This window comes from Melanotaenia boesemani, chromosome 21, assembly GCF_017639745.1.
Source record: "Melanotaenia boesemani isolate fMelBoe1 chromosome 21, fMelBoe1.pri, whole genome shotgun sequence".
Lineage (NCBI taxonomy): Eukaryota > Metazoa > Chordata > Actinopteri > Atheriniformes > Melanotaeniidae > Melanotaenia > Melanotaenia boesemani.
Genome location: NC_055702.1, coordinates 12,107,633 through 12,124,765, shown reverse-complemented (window position 1 = coordinate 12,124,765; position 17,133 = coordinate 12,107,633). Strand labels below are relative to the sequence as shown.

General features: G+C 37.0%; 1 protein-coding gene across 14 annotated transcripts in view; it reads right to left on the bottom strand.

Moving 5' to 3' along the window:
- The window catches only part of LOC121631934 (calcium-activated potassium channel subunit alpha-1-like), a 97,511-nt gene that overhangs the window by 32,338 nt on the left and 48,040 nt on the right, over window positions 1-17,133 (bottom strand). For 12 of the 14 annotated variants that reach the window (XM_041973033.1, XM_041973024.1, XM_041973027.1 and 9 more), the window contains 6 exons: window positions 14,966-15,059; window positions 14,756-14,867; window positions 9,449-9,524; window positions 8,488-8,563; window positions 4,733-4,903; window positions 2,417-2,508 (listed from right to left, as the gene is read on the bottom strand). In XM_041973033.1, coding sequence (XP_041828967.1) covers window positions 2,417-2,508; window positions 4,733-4,903; window positions 8,488-8,563; window positions 9,449-9,524; window positions 14,756-14,867; window positions 14,966-15,059 — 621 coding nt within the window. Of the gene's footprint in view, window positions 1-2,239; window positions 2,332-2,416; window positions 2,509-4,732; window positions 4,904-8,487; window positions 8,564-9,448; window positions 9,525-14,755; window positions 14,868-14,965; window positions 15,060-17,133 lie in introns of all 14 variants that reach the window. The other 2 variants (XM_041973025.1, XM_041973036.1) reach the window with 1 other exon arrangement.

Here is a 17,133-nt window from a genome sequence, read left to right as displayed (position 1 = left end):
AGCAACACAATTCTAAATCTTATTTGAGTCCATTACTTTAAGAAAAACGTAGTAAGCATATTTTGTTGGTTATTTTATTTAGCCAGAAACAAGAAGTAAAAATTAAGTTTAGTATGGGGTTAGAGAAGTGACTGTTGTGTCAAGCTGACAAAGGGCACACACCTAGACACACCTTGTTCCAACATTTAACCAAAACAGCAAACTAGAGTCACAGTGAAGTATGTAGCCGATTCTGCTAGACCTCTCCTGGCACTGGTCCAGATGTGTCTAGCCATCAAGGTATAAATTTAAGTTTAACATAAATATAACTGGGATTAATCGTCTCATTCAACAATCGGCAAGCAAGCAAAAAGAGAGTTTTGTTTTCCCCAGAATTAATAAGAATTCTTTAAAAGTCAAGATTTTATTTAGTCCCGAGGGTGTAGGTCAGACTGAAGATTAAGGCCAAGAATGTTCAAAAGCAAAGCGTGCGAAATAAACAAGCAGAGCAGGGCAGTGAAAGTTTTTCAAGCTGAGAAAAACTGCACATTTGAAAACATAAAGCAAGCAATGGCACACAGGATCAAATGTAGGAGTCTCGTCAGTACTGAAAAAGCCGGTAAGCTTGAGTACTGAAATGCTTTGTTGTCATTATTCTGAATATAGAACTCAGTCTTATGTTAGGGAAAGGCATGATCCATTCTTGATGTTAAAACTAGTGTGTTTATTTAGTCAATAACCACATAAGGTGTGCAGGCTATCGATCAAAGTCTGTTAAGACCAGATTTTGATCAAATTAACTTTATCACATTTGTATTTGATTGTCTGATTTAAAAATTGAGGTTGGGTGGGTGTGAGGGGAAGATGGGTAAGCTAAATAAAACAGTTTGAATGAGTGATTTTAGCACACATGTACATCAGCAAAAAGCAGCCTGAAAACAAGAAAAACATAAAACATGTTGGATTTTCTCATGTTACAATGATGATTTTATAAACTGTGATACAACCATGAGCTTAGTGAGAAGTGAAGATGGTATTTTTAACCCTTTTAAATGCTTCTTTTAAGGAAGATTTGTCTGTTTAATTTAGTTTTTCCTTATCCTTTGTAGCAAATGCTGTTAGCTTCCAAGGATCAAAAATGCTGATAAAAACAGCCACTCAGTGTACTGTCATTTTTTATACATCTCTATAAACAAAAATTTTATTTGCAGTGGGTAATGTCCCTGATCTGACTCCAGATTCCCTCGTTTCACTGTGAGGGTCTTTAAATCATAAGCAGATTCCTGTATTTGTGACTAAATAGGTTCATGGACTTTTGGCTCAAGTATAAACCCAAATAACTGTTACCATGTTAGCCACATGTGTTGCAAATTAAACTAGGAAATAAACTGTAGGGGTTCAAATTTATGTAAGCAATAAAAAAAAAAAAGAAAAATCCATATATTCCATTGAGAATATTTAACACCAGCAAAGCTTTTAAAGTGTCATTTTATCATTTTATAATAGCTCATAACTATTCTTATATTTCCCTGTGTCTTCTTTACATATCGATGCTGCTCCATTAAAGCTCCACATTCTTGGGTTGCATCATTGCAATGTTTAACCCTTTCATGTCAAGATTAACACAATGTTTTTTAACAGTAGCGCTAGGTAATCACAGTTTATAACACAGAGAGAAAATCTTACATGTGCCACATATGACAACGATACATCAACAGTATATGGCTACTCCAAAAAGATATCTCTCTTATCAAGACTTTTTGTTTATTATTTTTAGTTCCCCAAGCTCTATTTTCTTAAAACAAGTGAAAGAAATTTGTTTGATGGCAAAGTTGCCTCAGAATTCTGGTAATGTAGGTCATATTGAAAAAAAAAATATGGTAATAATTTCTGCAATTTTTCTTCAGTTGTTTTAAGAAAATAAAAAACTTTTTTTTTTTATAGGGAACAGCAATAAACAAAAATCTGTTAAGATGGAGATTTCTTAGTGTGTAAGAAAATTTAATAATGATGAGCAGCAGTGACAGCTTGTACATACAAAACAGCAGTAGCAATACCATAAACACATGAGTCATGGCCAAGTTCTTCAGTCACAGTGTGACTTCAGTGCTAATTGAGATCATTACATCTCAAATCACAGTATCATGACCTCTATTTAAGCAGAAATCCGAGCGTCACCTCTTTATGAGAGGGCCACTCGAGTCACACAAAACCACACCATTACAAGTTTGCTTTTGTTTTTTTAATTTGTTTGACTTACTTTCTGCCTCTGGTCGAGTTATAACTCCCTCCATATTTCTTCCGATTAAGGATGAGAGCAGCAATTTCTGGCACGTAGCGAGCAAACATGGCCTACATGCATGAAAAAGAAAAAGAAAAGGGCATGCAGAGAAGGTTCTACTGCGGCGGAGGCAGTAGAGCCTCCTTGAATACTTACTTTCTCCCATTAACCGCACTATAGGAACCACCATATTTCTTGCGGTTTCCTATTAACTCTATGATTTCAGGGACGTAGCTTGCAAACATGGCCTAAGGAGAAGATAGGAGACAGAAGAAGAGACTAAAAAAAAGACAAGCAAAGAAGAGTAGCTCTTCTATTTTTGCTTTACGAAATCTATAAAGTCTGAAAGAGGACCTCTACTGTATGTGCAAGAGTATTAGTAATATTTATCTGTTAACAGGATATCAGGATAAGAAAGTAAATGTGTAATTCAGTTAAATTAACTGAATGAAATTGTGTGAATGTAACCTGGAGTTATACCAGTTACATTCTATACATAGCAAAAAAGTATGAGAATGAAAAAGGAAATAAAAAGGCTAATAGTTACAGATATCGGTAGAATTAAGGAGAAAAATGACAGCTGATGAGCGGTATGCCGATCTGCAGTAGAAAAATAAAAATTGTAATAATCAAGAAAAAGCCTTATATGCCATGTTTTGTCCAACAAACACACATGTCGGGCTGATTTGAGCTGCACAGCAAACTGGATGGCAAACATTAAGTCTACACCACTGCACACCCACCTGAAACACCACAGAATGAGTCTTATTACTGTTTTACAAACTGAAAATGGTGTACAAAAAGAGCACAACACCCTTTTGATAACACATGAAATATTTGGCGTTTTTTTAGACTAATTTAAATACATTTGTGGTCTGTATTAATGAGCTAAATTGATCCTATTTTTAATGTAATTTTGATGTAAACTCAACATGATCTAATAAAAAAAACAAATGATGCTTAACTTCTTAATATTTTATTCTTTATTCTTTAAATGTACATAATTGTAGTTAGTATTTAATAATTTTATTTCACTTTGTGTATGGCATGTATTTTGTATCAAAATTTTTCTGATCATTCATTTAACCTTGAACATTTCTTAATTACTTGTCTTCTCCTTACCAAAATTTTGATTAAGCTTTTTAAATTTTCTATACAATTTTAGCCTGATTAAAGATGTCTGTAAATTTTAGAACATGTCCACATGAAGACTAGTTGAGGTGTTTCCACTGAAGTTTTTTATTGTTTGGACATTTCGTCCATGTGGAACGGGTGTTTTTTAAGCCCAAAAATGCAAATTATTGAAACCAGGTTCCAAAGTGAATAAATCTGATAACGCGACCATTTTGTTTCCATGTTTACAACCCATATGCATTTTTCTGAACCAATGATACCATAGCCCCGCCTCTCGCTTACAGTGCAGGATTACACTGTTGCATTCATGCTGTAGAAGCTACCAATAATGATATTGCTTTTACCATAAAATCTTCTCCTCCCCATCAGTCCACACAAGTGTCTCCTTTTAGTTTAGTCTCTGAATTTTTCCTCTTCAAATATTTGTTTACATCAAACAAGTTTATGGGCATGCTCCATGTCTTATTCTCTGTTCTTGGTGTATTTCTGTGGCAACCTTACAGCACCACTTACAGGCTTGTCATTTATACTATAGTATTTTCGTGGCTTTTTGTAGATGCACCATTTTCTTGAAATCATTTTTATAGAAAACTTTTTAAAAATTAAATTGTTTCTGTGGCTGTAGTCTTAATCTCCCCTTTAGTGTAGTTTAACATTCTTTTTGTTTTATCATATTTATCTAAAAGAATTTGCATTCAGTTTCCTACTATTCTGCCTAAAATATATGTTTCTTACACAAGTAAAATACAATGTTTTTCACATTTTTTCAAAGTTTTGAGGATCAAAAATAATGCAAAAGACCTTCCAAAGAGATAACATATCACATTTTTTCCTTTTCTTATTGTGTAACTGAGCTAAATGGTCAATCTCAGACAGAACTTTAAGTCATATATGTTTGTGCAGAAAGTGAGATAAAATAATGTTGCTACATCCGTGAAGCTGAGCTTGAATAAATCATCCTCATCTCACTGTGTTTGTTGGAAAGAGGGAGGGGAAGCAGGATGGGTGGAGCCACCTGAAACCGTAGTATTTTTACAGTTAATAACAGAGGAAACATTTGCAAATATTCTACATATTTTAAAAGAAATCATAATAATTTTTAAATCATAAAGAAACCTTCAGCAATGCACCTTGAAAGATGCCGTAGTACTGTCAACAACTCATACAGGACATGACATGCAACAAACTCTGAAAGGATGGTGAGCCACAAAAACACATCAGTGTAAACAACAAGTGAATGGCATCCTGAGTTGAGTCCTGGGGTTTTGCTAACACCTGGCAGGGGTGTGCATGGAGGATCTTTAAAAAGCAGGAATAAGTAATGAGAGGGATTTTTACCAAACCACCAAGAATGAAGAAGACCATAAACAGGCGACCCAGGGTGGTTTTTGCGTAAACGTCTCCATAGCCAACAGTGGACATTGTGACCATGAGTAGGTAAACACATTCCCAGTAGGAAAGTGCCTGTGAATTTTGGAAGTTTTCCCAAGGATCTCCTGAGTTTTCCACCTGAAAGAGAAGTTGAGTTTTATACAGCCAGATGTTATTGTTTTTGTTATAATCTGATTATGTCATCTTACAGTAGTAGCGGTTTAAAAGTTCCCATCCAAGCTGAAAGCCAGCCGAATACCTGCTGGCTTCCAGCCCAGTTCCATTCCAGTTCCAGCCAGCTGCCTTCCAACTTCCAGCCGCCAGAGAGGCCCCCTCCTTCTCCTGGGAGTGTCGATGTTTTAATCAAACTCCACCCATTCCTTGTAATATAGGGTAGACCCAGAAGATGGCGCTTCTCTCACAGACTTCTCATCGCCCGTAGTCTGTCAGATTTTATCTGAATTTACACTGACCGGCAGAGGCGCCACTCAAAGCACCTCTGATGGCCAGTCACAATTCATAAAAATGCATAAAACTTAATACATAATCATCGTTTGACGTGGAATGTGAAATTGTAACATGCTTGTGCGCTGCCAATTGTTTTATTCAGAAATGAATGCTAGTAGGTTAATAAAACCTTTCAAATACTGGATCACAGCCCCTAGCTCTATTCTCAATAGGATGTATTTATCATACTGATTAATCTTTTAATATTAGCATTATTAACATAGACAAATCAGATTTGGATCAAGCAACACAGAATCTGTTTGAGGTAGCTAGGAAGGGTTATTTTATTCTCATATTATTTATTTCACCTCCATAAGAAGACAGGGCGACAGATAAAAGCCCCACGCAGGATCGGAGATAATTTCTTCCACTTCAATGTGTCTAATCGCGGGGGGACATCCAACACTCGCTGTGCTGCGACTTCCTGCTCGCCGGGAATCCCGATTACGTCACCCCTCCAGGTGGGCTATTCCCCGACACGCTCTGATTACCATTCCAAAAGGTACTGTATGCAGCCCCCAACTTGAACATGCGCCTTCTTCAACATTCGCACTTGCTCCAGAAAATTACCATCTCTTAGGCTCCTCCACCACCACTTTGACTGTGGATTGATACGTAAATGAGCCGCAATGAGGCAGCTGAACAAGTGACCCAGTTTTGTGATTGTTGCACATTGGGTAAGAGTGGTCAAACGAGTCCAGTTTGTGTTGTCATGCTACCAGAAATTCAGTAGGCTAGTCGGTCCTAATGCAGTGAATTTCCATGTTAATGTTGCCAAATTCAATAGCATAGCAAGAGATGAAAAAAGAAACAACGATATTTCTTCAACATGTTAACCAAAATATTTACCTCTTAAAGCATAAACCAAGTATTTACAACAAGCAGTGTGCTTTTTAACGTTAACGTGTGCCATAGCCTGCATATATGCAGCCCACAACTTGGTATACCTTTCAGAATGATAATAAACAGAACAAGACACACCAAACCAGGAGCTAAGACCACGAAGTTCAGCATCATGCTTATCTATCTTTGGCATTTTTACACCAACATTTTTATACACTGGATAATGATAATAATTATCGATTAAAGTCACGGATAAAACTGCTGTTGTTAAAACACACCCATCTCTTACAAAATCTAAAATGTAAAACAAAAAAAACAACAAACAAAAAATCTGGATCACTGTAGAAATATCTTTATTCATTGCTGATCATCTGGCCATTGAAGCGTTTTTATTTGGAATTGGGAACAAATATTTTCCACCCTGTTATATTCTGTTCCACTCTGTTATGTTCCATTCCACCCTGTTAGTAAGGTGTTTTTTAATTTTTTTTTTTTTTTACTAAAAACATTGAGGACTGTGAACCTTGTTGCACCATATTAGGAAGTGAGGAACATTAAATTGATTTTGCTTTTCTGTTCCCAGGTCAAAAGGAATGTAATTATCTCTCATTTGAAATACTTGATTATGCTTTCCTTCTTGCCTTTGTGGAAACAGAAACGTGATAATCTCTCACTTGAAAGCAAGCTGGGCGTAGTGTGATGACGATGAAAACTCACATGACCAATGCTCAATAAAGGGTACATGAAAATGTGAGAAATGGTCAAAAGCACAAATACCGTTTGTGGTGAGTGAAACTATACAGCACAGTCCACAAGGCTCTTTCCAAGCACACTCCTCCCCCCAAGGAGTGTGCTTGAACAGCTAACGGCAGGTAATGGCTGTGTTTACAAATGTAAAGGTGCTAATTGTTGGCCATTGAATTGTTAATTTCAAACCGGGCAGCCTTTTGGTTGTACTCTGGGCATGGTAGAGGGGTAAGAAATCTCTGGGTTTTCTAGTGTTAAACACTGGAAGCGCCGCCAGCGGTCTTTTGATGACCGCCAGTCACGCTACCATGCTTATAGTGTATTAAAAACTAAACGGCTGAACCTGGTATTTTAGGACTTTTATTATATAGTTGTTGTCTATAGTTTTACCTGCTTACTTGTTTGGAAAAGTAAACACATCAATATTTACGAGCAGTTTAGCACGTCTAAACTTCCACAGAGCCGCTCAGGGAGACTCTTTCTCAGCCAAACTGTCGTATATCACGGCTATGGAGTTGTAATAAATGGCCGCCCTACTCTGCTTCTGATTGGCTGTAAGATCACAAACCCTGTGTGATGATAGGCTGCTGGTTCCTGTCATTCCTACCAGCCTTTGCGCATGTGCCTGCTTCAGACAGCAGGCAGGCGGCTGTCCCACCGCTGAGACACAGCTGTATGACGTTTTATCACGTTTTATCACTAGATCGCTATGAATAAAATCCAGGGACACTTCATTTCACAGTATAAACCATTTATTTACTTATCTACTTAGGATAATAGCACTTTGAGGCCTAATTCAGAATATAGGTTGGGCTGGGTCCGGACTTTTGTGATCCCTGCTTTACACATTATCAGTATTATGTTATTTTTACCTGCCGATATTACGTTATGATTTTGTCAATATTCAGTTACGCAGCAGCTGTATCAACCCCCACTGTGAATAACTTACGTTGCAGTCAAATGACCGCTGGCGGCGCTCCTCGGGATGTTTAGAAAGCTCGCTGCTAGTGACATTCACCACTTAGCCGACTTGAGGAGGTTGTGCTTTGCCTCATAACACCATTAGCTACACATGTCGGCTTTTTTGATACATTTATTTGACGCCATTTTCAAATCAAATCATTTTTTAAATGTTGGCAAAAATGCAACAAATGAGCGACACAGCTCATTATAAACTGTTTAGAGAGCAGCAAGATCAAATCACTGCTCCTCCCCGTGGACAAAAGAGGGATTGCAGCTGTTTTTTTACTTGGGCTGCTTGGGGGCAGAGCCTCGCTGACGACGTCATTGCGGGGGATTACATTACCCCCACAGACCTGTGAAGGATCGGCCAAGGATCAGTCAAGGACCAGTCAAGGACCAGTCAAGAACCAGTCAAGGACCCATCATGGAAACAGGGGAACTTTTAAACCGCTACTACTGTAGCTGCCAGTTTGAGAATAAATGCAGTTGAATACAACACATCTGCAATAACTCCACTTTCTTGAATTTACATGTAAAATAATTTCAGAGGGTGTTGTCTGCAGAATACTGGGACAAATGGCCACTCCTGCATTTTACATTTTTTGTTTAATGTCCCCAATAAACTAATATGATGATTTAAACTGTTTCCCGCACTAACTCACCAAGTGGATGAAGCCTGCTGCAGTTAGCCATGTGCTTATGAAGATTGAACACAGGTTCACCAACTTAATCGAGTTGCTGTTTTAAAAAGAATCAGACAAAACAAAAACAACAAAAGATTATAAATCAACCATAAGTTCTTACTTATATAGTTTTCAATCCAAAACAGCGGAGTTCTATTTTTACATTTACCCTTTTTTTCATTTTGTTTTTATCCTAAACTGCTCAACATGTCACAAAGTGCATTTGGAAACAATACAATTTTTAGCTCATGCTTTAAGAAATATACTTTTCCTCAAGTAAAATGATATAATTATAGCTTAGTTGGCAATTTCTTTTCACAATAAAAGTAACATCTTGATTTAATGGCACTAAAAATATGAAAACTGGTGCATTCTGCAGGGGATGTCAAAGTTTTTTGTTTTGTTTTTTTTCCAGTGCAAGCTTCTTTAAATAATTCAATGCACATCTTATTGCAATATAAAGTCCCCACATGACCTCTGTTCACTTCTTTGTGTGTTAATGTCAACAGAGTGAATGACTAAGGAGATTACTCTAAAGCATTTTGTTATGCTATAAGCTCTTCCTGACATGACATCTGTGCAAAAAGCTTTAATTCTTAGCAGTAGAGGGGAAAAAAGAAATCTGTTTTATTCAAGATTGCAGGATATAGTGCAACGTGTCAAATGTGCACATCAGTATGGTACTGAAAGCAGTGCAGAAAAACAAACTTTAAAAGCTATGTCAATGTGTACTACTTACTATAAAAGCTCACACTTATTTTTCTCGGGGCATTACACTTTAGAGCTCACTTTTTCCTTTTAAATTAAACATCCATACTTGTAGTGACAAAATATTATCATACAAACAATGATAACGCATAAAAGGTAAAAAAAAAAGGGCATTCATATCACTATATCACTGCTATATGAACAAAAACAGAAGAAACATCAAAACACTTACCTTGTCTTGAGTATATTCAAAAACTGTAAAATTTCTGAGAATTGTATCAACCTTAAGGCCCTTAAAAACCTCAAACCTGTGAGAGAACAAATAAAGAAAACAGTCAGAAAGTTATTAGTATTAGTTCATACACCAGCGACTGTGTCTAAACAGCATCATACCTTTCATACTTTCATCCATTTTTATCATCTTCAGTGGATTCATGTTGATTAAAGACAAATAAACTCCGACCAACCAAGCAGCGCTTATTGTATTAAAAGAAACACTTTGGAATATGTAGGGAAAAAAATTAAAACAACCTCAACATCCCAGATAACGTCTCATCTACTCATTGCACTGTATTTTAATCCCGGGAGTCTTGCAGCGCACTGGCTTCTACCTGATACAAGCATCATTCCTGCTGGGTAAAACTCGGAACGTGGAAGAGATGAAAACCTGGATTAGAGTAAAGACAGGTGGACGCTGTCATGCCAAATTAAATGAATAAACAGATGTGACGTCAAATCCGAAATTTCAGGGTATTTACCGGAGAAAAAAAATGAAGCCGGTGCCTGTTGCCAACAGTTCAAGGACAACATAACCAACAAAATCAGCTGTGCCAACACCAGCCTGAGCCGCTGTCCCTCATTTAGATGTTAATTCACAACACTGTTACTGCATGTTTAAATGTGATTTCTGTCCCCAAAAAATTCAATAATCTCTTGCACAATCACATGAATAAGCTAAATAATTAACATTTTATAGCACAGCAGTAAACAGCCTTCCACATTTAAAAGTAAAAAATTCATAGAAGAAATTCAGTTTGGAGAAAGCTGCATCTACCACACATTCAGAGCTGCGTAAAGTAATTAAAATCCCCCTTAGCCATGAGTGAACAATCAAGTTAAATCCACCTCCATGTCCCTTAATTGGCCGACTAATTTTCCCACTTTACCAGATTGTAAAAGGACCCAAATAAAAAACATTAGAGCCAATCACTCAGTCTAAAAAATATAAATAAATAATGTTTAGAAAATGAAGTGTGTTGCGGTGTGTATTGCCAAAGCTCATTTCTCATTTCAAGTGAATGTTTGGCAGATGGGGAGTATAATACACAGCAAATCCTGAACCTGGTCCAGCTGACACACAGAGTCCAAACAGTTCTTGACAGGCCAACCTTTAGCTTTTAGTGTGAGAATCCCCTCATTTCCCAGTCCTGCAGTTCTTACCCCAGTAGGAGATTATGTGGAAGCATCCACCGAGGCTAAAGCAGATGCTATCCTGGTCCTCTTTGTCAATGACCTGCCCGTGGCCCATCCTGACCCGGTAACCCTTTTGGAAGAGCTCCCCAGTTGATTTCTTGCGCCTTGCTGTTATGGGAACTGTGTTAGTGTATGTCCCTCCATCAGGCGCCTTGTACACCAACATCTTTGTGGGAATCATGTTCAGAAATTACACAAAAATTGTTTCCAGCAGGTCCAAAATCCACTTCTCTTTTCACTGCTCTGCATCTGCCTCACTGGATTTCACGTAGAAAAATATTCCTCTCCAAAAAATAAATAAAAAACCTCAGAAATGTCAGGTGCTGTTATAATGTTTGCGGCCAACAGGCTGTCGTCAAAAGCTGCTCTTCTTGGAAGAAGCATTGTGATCTGAGTTACCTCAGAACTTCACAGCAACCTCGTGGCGATTTGTTGCATTCGTCGGGCTTAAAGCAAACCCTTTTCCCATCAGGATATTAGAGTGTAAGCTCCTTTAGGATTCATCCAGAGAAAAGAAGAGGCCAGACTGTGGGTCTATCCATCAGCTGGCTTCACAATGTAACCTCCATCTCATCCCTGTAACACCACAACCAGGATTCATTCTCTAATCTTGCAAAAGAACAGCATGTATCTTTATCGCACAATTAGTCACACAGTAGAGAAAAATCCAGTAAAGCTGTGTATGGAGAAGCGGAAAGCTCTGCTGGACATTATATTTTATGGATTCAGTGATGCCACAGTAATCCCTAAATTAATCGCAGATGATGTAATAACTGTTATTGGAGTTGATGTTGAAACGAAATGCGCAGCATGAAAGATGGCTATAAACACAGAAACTAGAGCAGCTGACGGAAATCTGCAATGTTCACGCTTCTGTCCTCAGCAAAACAAGTCACAGCTTTAAATATTGTTGTAATTTTTTTTAATTATGTATGTTATGTAGATTTGCTACAAAACCCCTAAATTCACAGCAAAGGTTTTTCTCTCTCAAACATGGGACTGCCTTTGAACTGCCTGAAACATCAGACTTTCTTTGTTAGTTTTTCTACAACACCATGTAAAAATTTGCATTATATCTGCATGGTGACTAGTTTTGGATGAACCAATCTGAGGAGACTGTGCCATTTTTAAAAGCACTTTCACTTTCTTCACCTTTGCTCATTGTTTTTGTATGTTGTAATAAAGATTATTGTACTTTATTACTGTATATGTATTCAGGAACAATTATGCTTTCTTCACAAAGCTAAATCTAAGTCTTAGGGACGTGTGCGCAAAAAATATGCAAAAAAACATTTATACATGTGATACTAATTATAATGTTTTCCTGGGGATTTTCCTGGGAACTAGAGAATATTTAATGATGTTTAATCAGTGTCTCACCCAGCAGTAGCAGGGTCAGGCTCCAGTTTAGGCAAAACCTGGACTTCTACAAAACCCATTTTTTTAGCTTTTTACCTAAACTTAACATCAAATCAAAATATAACTGACATGAGTTTAATATCTTTTATTCACCATTTGTCAGTGGGACATTTCCCTCCATAAGTAAATTTTACATAAAAAACAAATGTCAAAGTTACTTCCAATAAAAATAGTAGTAAACAAATTTTAAAATTATTTAACTGTTTTCTTTTTCTATGAATCATCCGTGTGTGTTTAACTTGCACCTGACCATCAGTTTCAGAGCTGCTACTTTAAAGCTTTTCCATTTGGGGACATTTTGTCTCAGTGGACAGTTTAATACTAAAAGCCTCTTTCCATGTTTTAAACTTCATCTCCAGAGGAAAAAGAAAATGCTGCAACGTGCCTCTGCTAAGATATGAATATCTCATCTGGAAGAGTAATGTTGCACTGGATTATTTTCACGGTCAGACCAAAATTCATTGGTCGTATTTCACACTTGCAGAGGTCAGAGCCCGGACTCCAGTTAAAACTACTTCTGTGTTTATTAGCTGATCCTGGTGGTTGTTTCTCAAAAATATACATATTCTTGCCAACATGCAATATGTAAACCACGTTCGCATCCATAAGCCTGTCATGACCAAATGAGAATGTTAATGAAAGTGTATTTGCAAATGCTGCAAGTGCATTTGTGTCATAATGTTCAGACAGCAGGCTTGGCAGATTAGCAGTTTGGCTAAGCGCCTGCAGAAGTATGGACTTTGGATCAACCAGGCCAAGATCCTGCTGAGCTGCTGATGACCACCACCTGTTTGACCTCAGTTTAAGCAAACACAATTTCAAGCATTAATCTTCCATAACCAATTTCTTACTGACGCAAAGATTATGATATTTTTCCCCTGCTGGAAAAATGCAGAAAATATCATTGCAAATTTATATGCAGGTTAAATAACAGTGATTATTATCACTTTTTTTTTTTTTTATCTGTGCCTTTAGATATAGAGTTTTGCACAACACATAGTTTTGCTTCTCACAGCCACAAAAACAAGGGACGCTGCTATTTATGACTTTGCTCTACTAGAAAGACACAATGTGGAGTTTCATCATTGCCCCGAATCTGAGCTCATTATCAACATCTCCAATAATATTATATACCTGTTTTTTCAACAGTAGGATGCCAACATGGAAAAGGCCTAAAGCAACCCATTGTGATACATACCTAATAAAATAACATTATTTGATTTAATAGAAAAGCTTTATGCATATTGCGTGACCCGAAGTTTTGTATTTTTTATCTGTGAGAGTATATCAGGTCCAAAAGGCCAACAGAGAGACCACCTGCACAAATGGCAACATCACCACAACAGGGTGGTAACTCCAATAACACAACTGTTGTACTGCTTACATGACCTGAGCCATAAACTCTGGGAAACACATCCAGAATTATCAATAACTGCTGAGCAATTACAAGGACCAGCAGTCAAACAGGCAGCTTCTCAGAAGGCTACTGCTGCCTTGTAATCACTATATAAAAGAAATTACTAATTAATTTAAATTTCAAAGGAAAATACAAATAATTGACCTAAACTTTGAGGCTACTGGTCTGTCTGCACAATTGGTTTATTCTTTAGAGTAACAAAAATACATTAAAGCTTTTCCTTCCTTTGCTTCTATTAAATGTTTTTCCTTAATTCTTAAACATTTTATTGCTATTTAAAACCTTGAATGTCACCAAAGTATTATTTGTAAAATAAAAGCTAACAAGGGACCAATGTTATCAACTAAACCTACAACATATTTGACAGAACATCAGTTCTGTGAAATGTTTAGATGTCAGCTATACTCCCGTATGTCCACTAGATGGCAGCAGCAACCAGCAGAACAGTCTATTACCAGCCTTCTCACCTTAAGTCGCTATCCATCTGCTCAGGCAAACAACACAGGAACATTGCACATCTGTACCTGTCAGGTTGTCACACTGACTCTAAAATGTGGTGTGCTCATTACTAAAGGAGAGACTGCTGCTGGCTTCACAACAGGTTTGATCTTTAACTGACAAGTGAAGAAAAAGCACTTATAAAAACCTGAAATCCAGCAAAAGAAAAAATGATCCCTTGTAATCCCCTAATTCCTCACAGACCTCTCCAAGTGATGAGCTTCACACATTTAGCAGATTGACTTCTTTTCTAGAGCTCGACCCCCAACAAAGCCTATTACCTTTTTTTTTCCAACATTCATGTACTTTCTAAACATAGCTTGATTTCATTCAAGTGTTATTGAAATGCTCTGCTAGAAAGTTGAGGGGTAACTGAATGACTACAGCAGAGTGCCATGCCCACAATACCGCACCAAAGAGTTAGAATAAGAGAATTACATTTAAACCCACATGCATTAATTGCACAGTGTTGTAGTAGAGTTTTTAATTCACTTCCAAAGTGTTTAATTGTTTAAATTTTACAAGCATGCTATTATGTAGGTGTATATAGCCACAAAATACCAACACATTTCATGTTTGTTTGTTTTTTTTTTTTTTTGTTTTTTTTTGCTTAAGTGATGGGCTGAGATTATCAGCTGCTAGACCATTTGAATCCAACGGGTGTTTCATAGGCTGGTGGTAAATAAACTCTTTGAAAAGATCCAAGTCTGAGAACAAGAAGTGCTTCCTTACCCAGCCAGCTCCTATTCAGGTACACCGATACAAACACTGGAGGAACTGTGAAGAAGTCCACCACGGAGTTCACCTCTAGCCAGAACCACAGCTTGTCATTGGCAGCGATAAACTGCAAAAAATGAAGAGAAAAGATTACTGTCAGATACAAAGAGATCCGAAAGAGATCAACATCTTCTGATTTTCTCTTTTCACCACAAATGTGCTTACACGGAGGCCAAAATACAGCAAGAAGAACACATTGAAGGCCATGTCGATCTGCAACGTGAAGTCTTTATAGAAGTTCTGACAGGACTCGATAGGACTATTAAACAGAGACAGAAACAAAATGTGTTTATTTCCAGTGGCAGATAATGACAGGCAAGTGAGAAAAACATGGGAAAATGTATATAACACTATAAAATAAAGCATAAAAGATGCATTCTTCTTTTCCTGAAAATGCATTTTTAAGATTTCCAAAAGAAGAAAAACATAAGTGTCCAAAAAAGTGCAATAATTGGTATTTCCCAATGTTTTTTAATCTGTTGAGAAAAGGCATGCAATTATTCCAACACAAGCAAAAACTTGTTGATATACCTGATTAACCCTTAAATAACTGCAAAACAGTTTGAGGAATATGTCGTATTCAGGTGCAATGTTTCATAATGAAAGTGGTGCTGCTTTCCTCTCAGTCTTGCATTTCCCATCTCATACACATTTCATATAAAGTCGAACATGATGGAAATGCAGAGCCAAAGCAGTAGTTTAAGGGTTAAATGCATGCAGGGTTCATGTCTTCTTTTATGAGATCAGGCAGCCATAGCAAGTGCTAGCAATGTAGTGAAGTCTCACCATCAAAAAGCTTGATCTGGCACCAAGAATTCAAATAAAGAGACATAATTAACCAAGTAAAATGAGAATGTAATAGGTTAGAATGATTGTGTTTTTATATAGTCATGGTCTGGAAGTTAAAAATATTTTCTCAAAATATGACTCATACCTGGGATGTAAACACAGGCTTACTGTACATTAAGGATTCAACAAGTCTATGGAGAAACAACAGCTAAAATGCACCATGTGATGTGGGCTAAAAAATGATTTGAATGAATAGCTGAATGAATACACAGAATTATTTTTAATAGGCAGAATGATGGTTAGTTGGGTTAAAAATTAAATGATGGAACTTTTAGCCCATAACTGATCAGTCAAAATTCATGTGCAAGACACTTCCCATTTTCTACAAGTAGTCAAGTAAAATATTAGTAATCATAAAAGTTAACATTTCTAAGTTCCCCTTTTATATGAATACATATGAATAAATACTTATTTAATCTAAGGAGCTCATACTAAAATTTCTCCTCTCCTTTAGCATGTTATATACCTTTTTTGTGCGTTTACATTGAAGTGCATGCACAAAAAGCTACAAAAGTTTCCAACATCTACTTTAAGAGAGTTATTAAACTACACTGAAATGACTGTAGTCTTATTGGTCTACATTTTATGACTATGAAAAATATTAGCGTAATGCCTCCCTGGTAGTTACAGTTGCCTAGAAAAAAAAATCTAGAAGAGCAAATATCAAAAGATAATAAAAGTTCTTTCAAATCACTGCCCCTAAAGCACAAATTACTCATGTTAGTGCGTTCAGATGCTGGTCGTCTACCTGCATTCACAAGCTTCACTAATGTGCACCAAATGCTTAAAGTCTTCCCGGCATTATTTAATACCACCTGGATTATAACAAATTATTTCCGGTTATGTAAAACTAAATAAATAAAAATAGACTGGCTGTGCTGAAACACTGTCCTCCTTGATGGAGGTCATGAGGTGCATTAAAGCACCTGAGGGATTATTTTGAACTGATCTGATGCACAGCAGAGGCACTACGTTGATCTGGTGGAAGATCAAAAAGTTGTTACTGTGATTAAGGCTAACCATCCTCACCTGCCTCAAAACATTTAAAACAGGCTGTTAAATTATTCCAGCTTCAACAGGTCCTCCAGCTGACTCATAATGGCATCCCATCTTTACAAGCAAACCTATTTGCTCTGATGTAGACAAATGTTTCTATCTTTTTACAACTTGAATGTCGCTGTTATGGAGGCCATTTTTGCCCATTGCATGCAGTTACTCTAATACATACTAGAGTCCTGATGTTCTTTGAATGTACCTGTAGGTCATACAGCATCTTCCTGCAGGAACATGCATCACCCGGACAGGTTTTGGAAAGAAGGACAACTTCCCAGCTTGTTTGCTTTGTTCAATGTCCAAATGTGTAAACCTAAAACCTGATTAAATTTAGGTCGGTTTGAGCCATTACTGTGGTTAATTTAAGCTGATCTGAGATCTATCAATCAGTGTGTTCAGTGCACACACCCCAAGCATAATTTAGAAACTAT